The sequence below is a fragment of the Pelodiscus sinensis genome, chromosome 3, assembly GCF_052426305.1.
Source record: "Pelodiscus sinensis isolate ZL-2025 chromosome 3, ASM5242630v1, whole genome shotgun sequence".
NCBI lineage: Eukaryota > Metazoa > Chordata > Testudines > Trionychidae > Pelodiscus > Pelodiscus sinensis.
Genome location: NC_143054.1, coordinates 136484714 through 136501472, shown reverse-complemented (window position 1 = coordinate 136501472; position 16759 = coordinate 136484714). Strand labels below are relative to the sequence as shown.

Genomic DNA, 16759 nt, shown 5'->3' with positions numbered 1-16759 from the left:
CTTGAATTTCCACAAGAACACTGACGATCTCATGTAAGATTGTCAGTGTTCTTGCGGAAATACTATGCTGCTCCCGTTTGGGCAAAAGCCCTCTTGCGCAAATGCTTTTGCGCAAGAGGGCCAGTGTAGACAACGCAGTATTGTTTTGCGCAAAAAAGCCCCGATCACGAAAATGGCATTTGGGGCTTTCTTGCGCAAAACCGCATCTAGATTGGCATGGATGCTTTTCCGCAAAAAGTGCTTTTGCAGAAAAGCGTCCATGCCAATCTAGACGCTCTTTTCTGCAAATGCTTTTAATGGAAAAACTTTTCCATTAAAAGCATTTGCGGAAAATCATGCCAGTCTAGACGTAGCCAAGGTGTTTCTTGTAGGAACAAGTTAGGTGCATGTTTTTCTCCCCACACACACACACAGGGTGCTGGCGGTGGTTCCCTCCTTGTAACTCTCAGCCTAGTCTTTAGAGGAGTCCTCTAGGATGAGGGAAACCTCTAGGTTCAGTTCTGTCTCTCAGGACAGTTCTCTCACCCCTGAGCCTAGGGGATAGCCTGATGTGGGCTCAGCCTCAGTCTCTGTTAAAACTTTTCACTGTAAATAAACAAGTGATTGGAGAAGGGGTATTGGACCTTGGGTCTCCTACAACCCAGATGGACACCCTAATTGCTGGTGGACAACATAGTCATTCTCTGTGTCTGGCCCAGTGGCTATTTAAATATTTATCCACTGTGTATCTCTCTCTCTCTCTCTCTCATGCACGCACCTTGCTGTTTCCCTCTTCCACCAGTCAGAGGTTGAATGGAACCTGCTGTTGTAGGTGACCTCTGTGCACACCTACCAGATGGGGCCCTTACAGGAATTAGGCAGCTGAGTGTCTGTATTCCTTTAGTTTCTCAGCTTTAGGCCAGAAATAGATATCCAGATGCCTACAGAGAGGAAGCAGTATGCATGACCAGAAATGGTTTTACCCTGAAAACTTACCTTGTGAGTTTAAAAGCTTCAGAGAGGTAGCTGAGTTAGTCTGTAACAGGAAAAACTTAAAAAACAACTAATAGCCCAGTAGAAACTTAAAGACTAACAAAACATGTAGATGATATAATGAGCTTTCATGGGCACAACCCACTTCTTCAGGTGACTGGAGTGTTGGAAGTCCAGATCCAAGAATAAATAAAGGAAGGGAGGGGGTGAGGAGTGGGAGAGAAGGGGGAAAAAATGGAGGGTAGAAGAAAAAAGAGACAGAGTAGATAAGTTTCAGTGGGATAGCTGAGTTAGTCTGTAACAGGAAAGACTTAACAACAATAAATAGTCTAGTAGCATCTTAAAGACTAAATACAGTAATTACTCATTTAACATGTGCCCGCTTAACATGTTTTCGTGATAGCACGATTTTTTTTTAGGGAACGTTTTTTGAATAACACGACCATCCCCGAAATAAGGTTTCCCCAGGCTAGCAGCTGCGTGCGGCTTCCCCCACCTCCCTGCAAAGCGGTGGAGGGTTCGCTGCTCACCCTGGCAACCCCCCACCCCACCGGACGCCTCGCTCCATCTCCTCCACCCCCGCTTGCAGGCCGGTGGCTGGGTTTGCCTAGCGGGCCTGTATCTGGCAGCTGCCTCCCTGAATAGCAGCGGAGGGTTCGCCACTCGCTGCGCAGTTCCCCGGCGACCCCCCCCCTCGCTGGATGCAGTGTGGGTCCCGGCAGACCCGTCACAGCGGCATACTGTACTCCCAGCCCAATCCCCTGCCCCTCTCCTGCCCTTCCCTTCCCCAGAGCCAAACACCTCCCCTCCCTGCTGTAACCCAGTCCCCTTTCTCCCCCAACCTTATGTCCCGGTCCCGGCTGCTAACAAGTGCAGGCTGGAGCCGCGAGCGCACATGCGGATCTCAGCAGCCCCGCTGAGAGAATGGCTGACCAGAGCACTTCTGGGTTCCAGCTGATGCCTTATTGGGAGTTTTACTGTACTATACTGTATGCATGAGCAGATGAATACACTGTACATGTGGTCACAGCGCTCTTCTGCTCACTCACGTGTTTATCTTGTGTTAACAAACCGCGACGTCTTCTACTGAATTGTTAGATACTGTACTGTATCTTGCTGTGTATTACTGTATCCCTTACTATGATTGGAAAGCATAAGGAAAGTGATACATCTGCTTCTGCAAGCAAGAAGCATAGAAAATCGTTTACATTAGAAGAGAAACTTGAAGTGATTAAGCGAATTGAAAAAGGTGAACACAATTGTGACATCTCCTGCGCTTTGAATATGCATGAGTCTAATGTGCGCACAATCTGTGCTCAAGATGAGAAAATTAAGGAAAGTTGCAAAAATGCAACACCAATAAGTGTGAAGAAGGTTGTTCATATACGATCTAACCTAATGGAAAATATGGAGAGGCGATTGTCTATGTGGATTGAAGACCAAACACAACGAAAGATGCCAGTGAGTTTGGCTGTTATTCAGGAAAAAGCTAAAGCTTTATATGATGCTGTTAAAATAGAATTGAATGAAACTGATGCCAAGCCATTTAATGCAAGTCATGGTTGGTTCGAACGCTTTAAAAAGCGTTCAAACTTACATAATATAAAAATAACTGGAGAGGCTGCTGCTGCTGAATCATTCCCAGCAATGTTTGAAGCTATTATAAAGGAAGGAGGCTATTCGTCTAAACAGATGTTTAACCTGGACGAAACTGGACTCTTCTGGAAGCGCATGCCAGCACGCACATATATCTCTCGTGATGAGGCTTATGCCCCTGGTTTTAAGGCTGCAAAGGATTGTATCACTGTGATGCTATGCACCAATGCCAACGGGAATTGCAAGTTCAAACCGGTAGTAGTTTACTGTTCCGCCAATCCTAGAGCTTTAGCTGGGTATTCAAAGGATCATCTTCCTGTTGTTAGAGATCTAATGCGAAAGCATGGGTAACTACAAGCATCTTCACAGTCTACTTCTGCAATCGCCTAACTGCTGAGTTGAAAGACTACTGTTTGCAAAAAAAATCTTGCTTTCAAAATTTTACTTCTTCCAGATAATGCACCAGGGCATCCTCCCTGTCTTACTGATCTGTCAGAAAACATTTGTGTTATTTTTACCCCCAAAACAATCTCGTTAATTCAGCCTCTTGATCAAGGAGCGATAGCTGCTTTCAAGGCGTATTACTGGTACTCGTGCCATACGTTTGCTAGGCTTATAAGGGAAACAGATGGCAAGAATAAGCCTTCAATCAAGAAATTCTGGAGAAAATTTAACATTAAAGTTGCTATAGATATTATAGCAGAGGCTTGGGCAGAAGTTTCATTGAGTTGCCTTAATGCAGTTTGGCGCCGTATATGGCCTGCATATGTTCACGAGTTTGACACTGAAATAGCTGAAGCTAAAAACCAGATTGTTGCCCTAACCCATGAAGCAGGATTAGAGGAGAATGCTACTGATTTGCAAGAGTTGGTCCACTCTCATGGGGAGGAGTTGTCTATCGACGAGTTGAAGCTTCTGGATGAGCAGCAGCTGGAAAGTAAGCCTGAACATGCTGAGCCAGTTATTCGAACATTATCAATGAAAGTTATGGCTGAAGCATTTAAGCTTATAAGTGATGCAATAAACATTTTTAATGAGAATGATTCTGATCGCGAACGAAGCTCAAAAGTAGCAAAAAGCTTAGAAAGTGCTATATCTTGCTACCAGCAACTTTACAATGAAAAACAAAAAGCAGCAAAGCAGCTATCAAGAGTTTTTTTTATGTTCAGCCTAAAAAAGTTCCAACCCTTCTCTGTGTATTTGGCTTGTGGAATTGGTCTCAAACAAAACAGCGAATTGGAGATCCATTAATGAAGATTAAAGTCCAGAAAGATTAAAGTGTTTTCCAACAAGTTTTTATGTGATGCCTTTTCAGATATCTGATTTGTGTCCATTAATTCTTTCCCATAGAGACTGTCCAGTTTGACCAGTGTATGTGGCAGAGGGGCATTGCAGGCATTTGATGGCCTAGATCAGATTAGTGGATGAGCAGTTAAATGAGCCTATGATTTGGTGGCTGATGTGGTTGGGTCCAGTGATGCAAGTTTAACTTAATTCACAAGTTTGTGTAGATGTGTGGGCAGAGTTGGTACCAGGGCTGATTGCACGGGTGGGTTCCTGGATGCTTATGATGGAGGTGTGTTACGTGATTATTGGAAATAAATTGTTTCAGGTTAGGGGGTTGTCTGTAAGCGAGAATTGGCCTTTCCCCCAAGGCCTGTGAGAGTGAAGCCTGTCGTTTTCCTGGATAGGTTGTAAATTGTTGATAATGTGTTGGAGGGGTTTAAGTTGTGGACTGTAGGTGATGACAAGTGGAATTCTGTTGTTTTTTCTTTTGGGCCTGTCTTGAAGTAGTTCATGTCTGGGTACTTTTTTGGCTCTGTTGATCTGTTTTTTAACTTCTCCAGGTGGGTATTTAAGTTTTATGAATACTCTATATAGATCCTGTAGGTGTTTGTCTCTGTCTGTGGGATTGGAGCAAATCCGGTTGTATCTTAAGGCTTGGCTGTATACAATAGATTGAGAAACCTGTCTGGGATGGAAGCTAGAGGCATGAAGGTAAGTGTAGCAGTCAGTAGGCTTCCAGTATAGAGTGGTGGAAATTTGTCTATCATTTATGAGTTTAGGCACTGACAGGATTCAGGATTGTATATTGCAAAAGAGCCAAAACTGGGACTTGGAAGCCTACTGTGTTGAAATGGTCTATCTTCTGTAATATTTCTATGGATTGTTTGTATGCTCCCATTTACCCCATATTTCACATGGCTCCCCAATGGTGAGAGAAAAAGGACTGTTTGCTCCCAGGGCAGGCTAAGACACACATCTATGAATGTTGCCTACCCATCTGAGGCCTACTGAATCATTAAAAAGGACCAGCCAGGGCTTACTCCAGATCAAAGGGGCAGTGTTTCTCAACCTTTTTGTATTGACAACCTTGTGATACATATGCAGAGAGGGGAGAAGCCACAGAGAATAGCAAGTATCAGAGAGGAGACTTGAGCTGCCCCTGAGGGGAGGGGCCACAAGACATTTTATTAACCTGTAGCCATGCCTGATATGAATCACAGCTAAGAGGGCCAATCTCAGATCAGATTGTCAAAAAACTGGGCAGATAGCTCCACATAGATGGTATATTCTATACTTAGATTTAACCAAACTAACAACAAATTTGTGCTCCTAGATTTCTATGCTAGCTCAACATGGAACCACAGACAGTCTCCTTAGACATGCCAGCCTATATTGCCACCCAAACAACTGCTCTTCTGTGATGATGAGGGGAAGGGAGCAGTAACTTACCCAGGTCAATGGATGCTCAGGACCTTACCTCAAAGACAATACTGTAGTCAATCCTTTAATTAACGAAAAATTTATTAACTAAGAAAAAGAAATGAGTTATGAAAAGGTTAAAGCAAATAAAATACATTACAGTTGGATCAAAGCATGTATTTGAAAGTAAAAGCAGGGACATTACATCTTCTAGTTTTCTATAAGCTTCTTTGGGTTACCCGATTAATTCTTGGGGACCTCACACCTTTTGTTCCAAAATTCTTATCAGAATTCACCCATCCAGAGATGGGGTAGGAAAGCCGTGGCCATGGCATTTATTCTCCCCTTTTATATATTGACACTTTTTGCTGTGCTTTATGATCCTTGCTGTGCTTTATGATCAGTGCTTCACGTGACGTGTTGAAAATCTTTCCTTGCACCTTCTGCATATGTGCTGTTTGTGGTGTCATCAGAGATGATATGCAGAAGGTCTTGGTTACAGTTCCTTTGTTATTCCTAAAGAGCTAACCTGTGGACATTTCTGAGACCCACAACATGTTTAATTTACAAAAATATAGCAAAATTTCATAATTTCACACCGTGTCAATAGTATTATAGTGTCTCAGTATATCTCTGATTACAACTATTACAATAATGTCTCACAAGGCATACTTTGTACAAGATTTACTACGAGTCTGTAAAAGTGATGGCCATATTTCTGTAGACCATCATCTTTCTCTTCCCGTCCCTAGTATCACATAAAATGGGTGAATTACTTCAGTTGAAATACTGACTACAAATATCAGTAGAAGACAAATTATCTCATTCATCATTATCTGCTATTCTGTTGTTGTTTTTTTTAACTCCGCTGCTGCAATCAGGTGGGAAAATGAAGGAGAGAACAGCAATTAGAAGACAGGGAGCTACAAAAACAAAAGCGCTACAGTGGAATCTAGTGTGTTTGTTGCTTCTAAACAAGAAGTGGAGTAACTGAGCGAAAGGACACGCTGCTGTTTACTGGTACTGTGACATTCAAGGAACTCAACTACAGGCAGTCCCCGAGTTACGCGGATCCGACTTATGTCGGATCCGCAGTTATGAAGGGGGCCATTTCCCAGCAGACCAGGGAGAAGAAGCAAAGCGGCGGAGCACGTGGGCAGCAGACAGCCCAGACGCGTCTGGGCAGTCCGCTGCCCGCATGCTCCGCGGCTTTGCTCTGCTTTGCTCCCCGTCTCCCTGGTCTGCAGACCAGGGGGACGGGGAGCAAAGCGACGGAACACGCAGGCAGCAGACAGCCCAGACGCGTCTGGGCTGTCCGCTGCCCGCGTGCTCCGCGGCTTTGCTCTGCTTTGCTCCCCGTCTCCCTGGTCTGCAGACCAGGGAGACGGGGAGCAAAGCGGCGGAACACGCGGACAGCCCAGATGCGTCTGGGCTGTCCCGCTGCCCCCGTGCTCCGCGGCTTTGCTCCCCGTCCCCCTGGTCTGCAGACCAGGGAGAGGGGGAGCAAAGCCGCAGAGCCCGAGGGCAGCAGGACAGCCACGGCGTGTCTGGGCTGTCCCGCTGCCCCCGTGCTCCACGGCTTTGCTCCGGACGCCTGTGGTACAGCAGCTGGGGCGCTGCCGGTTGGTCCCGTAGCGCTACTGGACCAACCCGGCAGCACCCCAGCTGCTCTGCCCCAGGCGTCCTGATTCAGCCACTGCTGGTCAGTTTCAGCAGCGGCTGAATCAGGACGCCTGGGGCAGAGCAGCTTGGGTGCTGCTGGGTTGGTCCAGTAGCGCCGAGGAGCGGCGGTGCTACTGGACCAACCCAGCAGCACCCCAGCTGCTGTGCCCCAGGTGTCCCCAAGTCAGCCGCTGCTGAAACTGACCAGCGGCTGACTACAGGAAGCCCCTGCCCCGGGCTTCCTGGAATTAGCCGCTGATCAGTTTCAGCAGCAGCTGACTTGGGGATGCCTGGGGTTCTTAAGTTGAATCTGTATGTAAGTCAGAACTGGCGTCCAGATTCAGCCGCTGTTGAAACTGATCAGTTTCAGCAGCGGCTGAATCTGGACGCCAGTTCCGACTTACATACAGATTCAACTTAAGAACAAACCTACAGTCCCTATCTTGTACGTAACCCGGGGACTGCCTGTATAGGTGGCAGTATTTTAAGTGTTTGAACTTCTAAGGATCAAAATCCCACAGTGATCTCAACGTACAGTATAATTTTCCAACAGAAAACTATGTGAAACAGGACTTTATCTCAGAGGTACAGCTGTGTTAGTCTCTGCAAGAGCAATGAGGAGTCAGCCACATCTAAGTGGTTTTTACCCATGTAAGCTTATACCCAAATAAATGTTAGTCTTTAAGGCTTTGTCTACATTGAAGGGTTTTTGCCGAAGAGATCTTCCACAAAAACTTTTTGTGCAAAAGCGCGTCCACACCTCAAAAGTGTCGATTTACTGTTTGTTTGTTTTTTTGCACAAAAATGCACTTGAAGTGTGGATACTCCGCCAGTTTTTGCGCAAAAACCTTGTAGTGTAGACATAGCCTAAGGTGCTACAGGACTTCTCGTTTCTTTTTCAAGACTTCATCTGTCTTCATTGGACAAAATCTAATTCCTTCAAGAGGTGTGGTTCATTGCAAATTAAAAATAAAACAACTTTCATGGCTTTCCCCTTCACTTTCCAGTACAGCAGTGCAGCAGATTTTTGGTAAATCCAATTGTAGTTCAACCTGGAATTTTCAGGCTCTGAGCATCTATGCTAATCTTGAGTTCAGCTGTCACTTGCCATCAGCATTCCAATCATTCAGCTGTTCTCATAAATGCTTATGTCATCAACTAACTGTGCTTCCATCTAGGCCAGATTGAGAGAAACAAAAAGGTATCCTTTGCAAGGGAATATTGTTGAAGAATTACTGTTATTAAAGTCTCTTTAGGGAGGTTTTATGCAAGAGAAAAATTAGGAACTTGAGTCTACAAGCAATTAAACAATTTATAAGTAATTTTTAAAGGTTTTTAGAATTGATATCCAAGATATGTATTTCAAGACTGCATTCCTTTAAGCTTTTATATGTTAATTTTGTGTCACTTGATAGTCATATAGCACTTCCTTATACAGCCTGGGTTAGAAACAGTAGCTGGTTACTATTTTAAGATTCATAGCAGATGTATGCAGTGTCCAAAGTAGAGATCAGGTAGTCGGATAGAAAGTAATGGCATACTCCAGTTTCTTAAAGGACTTCTCTTTAAACTCTTCCAATTGGTATCTGTGAGAAGTTTAGCTATGTTTTACTGTACCAACCTATAATTGAGCCAAAACATCTTGTAAGCATTTTTTCTTAGGAAACGCTGGTTATGTCAAGGCTCTAAAGTGAAATGTGTATAGTAAACTTTAATTAATGGATTTTATAAACAAGTATGAAAAACAGAGGACACTCCAGGAAGCCTACACCAATTAAAATTGAAAAAAATAATCAAAGCAGCTAAAAGTTAGAAAAATTATTAAACCAGAAGATTGGACAAAAATGTTTAAAAAGTAGTACTTCTCCATAGTCCAAAGCCATTTCTCTACTGACTTGCGTCGACCAGTCCATCTTGTTATCAGACTGCTTGGTTAACCCCACAACTTGAAATAACTCACCTGCAGTATGCGTTTCCAATTGCATTGAAAGAATTGGAAACAGTGCATTGTGCCTTGAGATCTGTAATACGTCAGATGAGTCTGGGCCTAGCAACAATTGCTTCCCAGAAAGCCAATATCTTCTTTGGTTTCTAAAGTGGCAGTGGTAAGAAAGGATTTCCTACTAAAAGCAATTCCTGAAAGCTATCATACTTATCTACTTTCATTGCAGTTAACATCAACTTTATCAGGGTCAAGACTGACCACTTTAAGAATAGGCCAGACTAGAGCTGAGTTAATAATTGTGAAGGTTTTGTTGTTGTTCAGCTACCAAAACAAAAACAAACAAATTGCTTTGACCCCAAGTGAAATTTTGCTTTCTCATGGAAAAAATAAACTGTTTACCAAGTTAAACATTTTCTATGTTGACAGAATAGTTAATCTTAATATTTGTTTATTTTTTGTTTGCCTAAAATTATTTGCCAAATTCTACCTGCAGTTATACATAACTTTGTATTGAAAAAAAATGTTTTGCTAAATTTACTATTTGCTGAAAAAATATCATCCAGAGACAGTAAATGAAATTCTTAGAAATGTAATGCAGTACACCTACAATGAAGGCAAATGGTATAGATAATATCTCTGCTGTACTTTGTTTAAAGTACAGGGAAGTACTTTTTACTCAAATTACAAAACACTGGTTTCTTTGGAGAAAAGTTACGGGCAATATAAAATTGGGTTTAATGTGGAAACTTAGCTTCAATTTTAAATATGGAGTTTCTGCTACTGCTTCTGATATATATCAAATCTCAATATTGTATGCCAGTAGTTGGAAGAGTATCAATACTTTGAACATACTCGCTGCTTTTTCACTACACTGTCTTTGACTTTCAAAGCTAAACCTATGTCACATTTTTTCCCTTACAATTTCAGGCAGAGACTGTTAATACAACTGGATTAAATATTTTAACATGGTCAGTTTTTGCATATAGACATACTGTGGTTCATGTGTTCTCTTTTAAGGTATGTATTGTCTTTGCTTATGTACAGGTTGAACCGCTCTGGTCTGGAACTCTCTGGTTTGGCAACATCTGTGGTCAGACAGGGTAGGGACGTTGGGCAGGTAGACGGGTGGCAGGATGATCCTGTGCTTCTATTTTCTCAGCACAAGATGGGTCTAGGTTACTGTGTTTTTTCTGAAGAAGTGTTTACTTCTTTGGTTCTTCTGTTAGGTCTTATTTGAGTGCAACATTGTTGGAAGGAATGTTACCTGGGGAGACTGAAGAACACCACACAGAAAAGCAGTCCTTTACTTTCAAAAGAAATTAGTTTCCCTCCTTAGTATGACACATAAGACCCTATTTACATAAGACTTAAGAACTGTGCTTAAGTGTAGGTTAAACTTAGTTGTAGCTAAAATTTGCTAGAATTGAGGTTAGACCACTAGTGTGAATGGGATTAAAGAATTGTTTGGTGCCAGATTTTGATAAATTACTTGAGTGTAAATCTGGAGTAAATCCACTGATGATCATGAAGTAACTGTAATTTATATTTGTGTGGCTGATATCAGAAAATGGCCCAACATGTCCCACACTGCCCTGCTTCTCAAAGTGTGGCTCTGATTTGAAAAGTGACTATATTAAAATGGTACCTTTTTAATAGGAATGTGAAAGGTTAATGCATCACCCTTAACAAGTGATGCTTACTGGTTAACCCGTAGGGGCTGGAGCAACTCCCCACAGGCAGGGGACTGCTCCAGCCCTGTGGGGCCTGCCATGGACAAGGGGAACTCCAGTCCAACAACAGCAGCCAATCTGCAGTGGGCCTGGGTGCACTGCAGGCAGGGGTACTCCGGCAACCCAGAGCAGCCCCAGAACCACAGTGGCCTGAGTGCATTGCCGGCAGAGGCTGCTCTGGCTGTCCAGGGCAGCTCCTATCCATGGTGAGGGGGCCACAGGCAGGGCCCTCTACCTGCTCCCCCTTTAATCGGTTAAGCAATTAAATGGGATTTTACATCCCTGCTTCTTACTCAATGAGAACATCAGGGAAATCCGCTGATTTACATAACAACAAAAGTTATTTATTACCCTTTTCCTCCATTTTCGGTGCTACTTATAAGACTAAAGGGGGTTTAATATAGGGTCTTTTGTCTCCTAAATGCTGGTCATATTCAGACCATAAGGGTCATATTCAGAGTTTAGAGACACATGTCCAAGTGAAAACAGGGGTATGTATAAAGTGGAAGCCAAAGGGTAGAAGTGTATTTTCAAGGGTATGGGGCTTTTACTGTCTTTCTTCTACCACAATCCCAGACATTGCTTAACTGTTTGAGGGGAGGGGGCAGATAGGAACAGTGTGTGTGATTACAAACCAAAAACCCAATGTATCTCTTTTTACCCTACTCCATGTACACTGCTGGTTAATCTGGGGTAGGTCCCTTGGGCCCATGATGCCAAATCTGAGGGTTGGTTAGAGAGCACGTAGTGCTTTGGGGCTAACCGGGGATGGGGAACCTACTGCCCAGGGGCCAAATCTGGCCCCTGGCTTGCCTGGATCCAGCTCCCCTCAAGTCATGGGGTTTCTCCCTGCAACATCAGGGAGCCCCACCCCAAAGCCTGGGGGAGGGGGACCTACAAAATCTATGAGGCTGCCTACCCAGGCTCTGCTGTGCAAGGGGAATGTGGGGCTTGCCTTTCTCCTTCTCAGTTGGGAGGTGTTTTTGTGCAGCCCCAACTGATTTTTCTGTGGGTCAGCACCCCCTCCCCATCCCAAAAAGGGAAGGCTTCTGGGGTAAAAAGAGCACCCCCCCACCCCCAAAAGGGAAGGCTTTTGTGGGTCAGCACCTCCCCCCCCAGGCAAGGCCTCTGGGGTACAAAGGTGACCTCAGAGGACCTCTGCTAGTGCCACTGCTAGGCCCTTGGGGCTGAAGCGGGGCGGGCTGCTGCCCCCGTGCAGGCGGGCAGGGGGGAGCGTTGCCGGGGCCGCACAGGGCCTCGCTTTCCGGCCTGCCTGGGCAACACAGGGCGAGCAGGGCCCCACAGGCCGGCCAAGTAGCTCTGGTTGGGGCGGGGCTTAGCCCGGCAGCTCCGCTCTCCCTCCCCCACCCACTTCTCCCGTGGTCTCGCTCCCCCAGGGTGCGCCCAGCTTCCCCACGCGCCCTTGCCCGCTAATCTGCCCTGCTGCCACCACAGAGACACCAGCCCGCCAATCAGCGAGGCCAGAAGCCATCACCAGGGCAACCCTGCTGCTGTCCAATCCATACGGGTCCTGCCTGTGGTCTTTTACCTCCCTCCCCTCGTTCCGCTCCCCTCCAGCGGCGCGGTCCAATTGCAGGCCTGGTCGGTTCTGTAGGGCGGGGGGAAACGGGGAGAGAAAGGGCATCCAATCGTGGCCGGGCTTTTGCTTTCGTCACCCAATGGCGAGCCACTTGGCCCGCTTCTGGGCCCTCCCCTTTCCACGGGAGACGAGCAGGGCCAAACCCGGCTGCCGCGGCCTCCCCTCGCCCGAGAGCGCGGAGTAGCCGGCTCTTGCCTCGGGCTTTGTCCCAGGCTTCCCCCCTCCCGGGTTCGTGTCCGCGGCCGAGCCCGCGCCTACCCCTCGCAGCGCTTCCCCGTTCACCGCCCGGGTCCGCGGCGCCTCCGGCAGCACTGCCTGCCCCCCCTCGCGGGGGCTCGGGCTCTGCCGGGGGAGGAGGGGGGATTAGCGCTGCCGCCGCGGCCGGGCCCGTCTCCTGCCCCCTCCCCCCCGAACACCATAGGCGGCTCAGGCACCAAGATGTCCAACCGAGTGCTCTGCCGGGAGGCCAGCCACGCCGGCAGCTGGTACACAGCCTCAGGTAGCGGGGCCGGCCGGGCGCAGCCCCGGCCACCGGGGGGTGGAGGGGAGAAGGTGGGTGGCTGGGGCAGGGGGGCAGGGGGTTAGTGGGGCCGGGGAGCGCTGCAGGGTGCCACCGCCGCGGGCCGGAGCAGCTGCGGCCCCCGCGGGGATGTGCGGTGCGCGCCCGGCAGCTGCGGCCCTGGCCGGGAGGTCGGACTCGGAGGCCTTTTCCCAGCCCCGCGCCGGCTCTAGGGGCCCGGCTGAAGCCGGAGGCTGAGTCAGCGTTTTCCACCCCGGAGGGGCGGGTCGGCGTCGCGGCGACTCATCCTTGCGCCGGCCGTAGGGCCCCTTCCTTCCTCCCCGGGGTAGGGAGTTGCAGGCCCCGCCTCCGGTGCTGATATTGGGGCCTGTGCGGGGCACATGGCTGTAGCAGTGGCAGTTCCTTCCCAGGCTGCGGGCGCCCCCCTTCGTGCACACACCTCGGCCCCTGAGCCGGCGAGCCCGTAAGGCTGCACGTGCACTAAGTACCCTTATCCCAAATGAATGAGCTTTAAAACTGTGCAGCAAATCCCCGAGTGCGCCTGACGAGCAAGTTGTCTGGTAAAATAGGACTGGAATGATTCATTGTGCTGCCAGTGGCCTGGGCAATGTCGCCCCCAAAGCATTTAAGACAGTGCAGTGTGGTATGGCTAGGAAAGGGACATGCAAATTGACCCTATAGGAAAGTAGAAATTGCTAGTCAAAATCAGACCAATGATCAGTATAGTTCAGAGCATATCTTCTGGTAGTGTTGGAGGATGCTGGGTACTTTACCAGTGTGAGAAACTGTATAGTGTTCAATTATGGACAATTATGGAATTACTAGCTGGTAAGAGGTTAGTCAAACAACTTTCTAATATGGAGATGTGTTATAACATGAAATGATGAAAGCCCTATTTAAACGTAGCTAAGGTATACTAAACGCATAGGTAAATGCTCAGGATGTAATGTGGTGCATGAATCTAAATGGACTAGGAGACTGTAGAACAGAAGAATATGCTGATGGCAAATCCTGTACTTGCTTGGGTGGCTGGATGACTTACTATATTTTCCTTTTCCTTTCTATCTGGGGAATGTTCTGTATTATCTGAAAATATTCTATTGAGTAATTCATTGAGTAATTCATTTAAAAGAGCCAAACAATAGATTTGTTTGGCCCACAAAACTCTGCAGTTTTACTGGGGTAATGGCATAATGTAACCAAACATTTTCTCCTATGTTGTGTCTAGATTGGCAAGTTTTTCCACAAAAGCAGCTGTTTTTGCGGAAAAACTTGCCAGCTGACTACACTGGCCGCTTGAATTTCCACAAGAACACTGACTTCTTACTGTCTGAAATCAGAAATACTTCTTGCAGAAATACTATACTGCTCCTGTTTGGGCAAAAGTCCTTTTTCGCAAAGCTTTTGCGCAAAAGGGCCAGTGTAGACAGCTGAGATTTGTTTTCTGCAAAAAAGCCCCGATCGCGGAAAAGCATCCGTGTCAATCTAGATGCTCTTTTCCGCAAATGCTTTTAACGGAAAACCTCTTCCGTTAAAAGCATTTGGGGAAAATCATGCCAGTCTGGACATAGCCCTAATGTAGTAATAAAACTGGGTTACGTAGGTTGGGGATGCCTCTGCATCTCCTTCATATGAAACTTGGATATGCTTGCAAAGTGGAATATGTAAATGAATAGGCATAGCCTCTTGCTTCATAAAGTTGTTATCTTATACACATTATCTCACTGCTTAATTCTAATAGCTGATATGAAAACTCACAATGTAAGTGGATCATTAATTTTTTTTAACTTGTGGCTTCTAAGTCCATTGTTTCTCTTCTCCCATCTCTTACTGAAAACCACTATTAAGATTGATAATGTAGAAACTCACTCTAAGCTATAGACTAGCTTTTATTTTTATGTTGATGCAATAATGCAAAACTTAAAATATTCTGATAAAATTTAATATTGTAAAAAGAGTAGTAATATTTTCTGCACATACACATCCTAATAACCCACAGTAAAGTTTGATGAAATAGATGTTCTATAGTAGCTAGAATCAGGGATCCTGTGGTACAAGCAAGGTACCATAGCAGAGTTTTGGCTGCATTAAAAAGAATCCTACAGGGTGAAAAACAGCATTTGTATTGCTGCTGTTTCTCCACCTAGCACGTTTTTAATAACATCGTGGGATAAGAGTAAAATGAAGCTCAACTGATCCTCCTGTATTTTTCCATTTCTTTCTGCTGGCCCTTTGGGAGAAATGGAGGGTGCAGATCCTGAGCTCATGGTGCAGGACTGATATGGTGAGAGACATTAATAATGTGTCTCTAATCCAATCTGTTATTGCACATTGCTTCTCATTGTTAGCAGTAAAGTGATAGACAGTGATCTGGTCAGTTTCATGCTGCTTCTGCTGGCACTTCAAAAATGTCTGCCTTCCCTGACAATCACCTGTTCTTTGCCATCACATATATGGCACAGAACAGGTGATTGTCAGGGAAGGCAGACAAGTTTGAACTGGACAAAAGGAAGCCTGATCTTGAGAACAAATTCTGACACATGCTTTTTGTAATGTTGAGGTCTTGGATAATTGAGGAGAGAAGACACAAAGATCAGGGAAATATAAGAGGAGGGAGCGATAGTGATATGAAATTAGTAGCTTGACATTTTAGTGGGGATATTTTGTAGCTGAGTTTTTTTATTTCTTGGAATCACTCCTCTATTTCAGTGTAGCCATCATCCAGATGGAAATTTTGTAGATGTGATACACTCCAGGCACAGACTTTAGATCAAATTTCAGTTACATTTGAAAATGTAAAATTCTAATGCTTTCCAAAGTGTTCCCCACAGACCCCCTCTCCCCCAAGTAATACATTTCTTTGAATATGAGGTTACATGTATCAGCACAAGTAAGGACATTTAAAACTTGTCTGTCTTTGCAACATAAACTTGCTCAGATTGCACATTCTGAATTAGGTTATCTAAATTATTAATTAGGTTAATAAGCTGACATGTAATATGGGAAGGTAAAATGATTTTTTTAAAGTTTCCTAGCTGTTACATTTAAGACTGGCCTTGCTACAGCTAACCATGATTGTTAGCACAAAACAGTTAGAATTTAGTTCCTGTGTCAACTAAGAGAGCCCTGAATTGATACATGATTGTCTGCCCATGCTTTTTGGGCAAATGATATACCTCACTAAGCCCATGTACCTAGTTTGTTCAATTGTTCTTCACCCAGCAGGATATCTAAGACTTCACTACCTAGCAGGCTTTAGTAGGGATGTGTTCTGGATATTGACTCCTAAGAGAGTATGGGATAGCTAGCAAGAGACTTTTCCAAAGAAAACAAAGTAAGCAGAGTACTAGATGTGGACATTCAAGTGCACATCTAAGGTACAGAAGCTATTGTTTGAACTCAGTTGAACCAAATTCTAACTAATCGTGAAGTGTTAGTAAAAATTTATGTGGGTAGGGCCTTATTGCTATGGTTTATTTTTAGCTTTTTAAGAATTGTAAAGGAAATTGAAGGGAAAGAGACATTGTTTGTGATTTTAATCTCCCTTCCCCTTGTCCACATGTAGCAAATCCAGGTTTGAATTTTCTTTGAATCTGGACTTTGTTTGGCAGGAGGCTAGTTTCAGGTTTCAGTTTAATGCTGAGTCTTACCTGTCTACTTTGTAGTGAGGACATAACTGAAGTCCCCCAGTGCATTCTCACAATTCTACCGGAGCTGTATTTTTCTGGTTCCCTTAGTCACTTCCCTCTTACCTTCTCTGCACCCGAAGGCACCTGTTGGTTTATGAACACTTGATTGGTAATTAACCCCTTTTTTGTTAGCATGCTCCATTTCTGCAAAGTTCAGCTTGTTTGGACAGCATGTGAAGATGCCATTTCTGGGTGCTGGTAGCTGGCCAGAGGATCACACCAGAGTTCTGGTTAAGGATGTTTAGAGGCAGAATTTGTATCAACTACATGATTAGTTGGTAAGAGAAGGCACATAGAAGGAGTTACCCCTGCTGCAGCTCTGCCGTTTAAATGTAGTAA

The 16759-nt window shown here is 45.3% G+C and overlaps 1 protein-coding gene across 3 annotated transcripts in view; it reads left to right on the top strand.

The window, feature by feature from the left end:
* Positions 1-12282: 12282 nt before the first annotated feature.
* MEMO1 (mediator of cell motility 1) overlaps positions 12283-16759 on the top strand; it is a 47601-nt gene continuing 43124 nt past the window's right edge. The window contains exon 1 of one of the 3 annotated variants that reach the window (XM_075924918.2): positions 12283-12710. In XM_075924918.2, the coding sequence (XP_075781033.1) occupies positions 12650-12710 (61 nt within the window). In that variant the 5' untranslated portion in view covers positions 12283-12649. The remainder of the gene's footprint in view (positions 12711-16759) is intronic. The other 2 variants (XM_075924916.2, XM_075924915.2) reach the window with 2 other exon arrangements.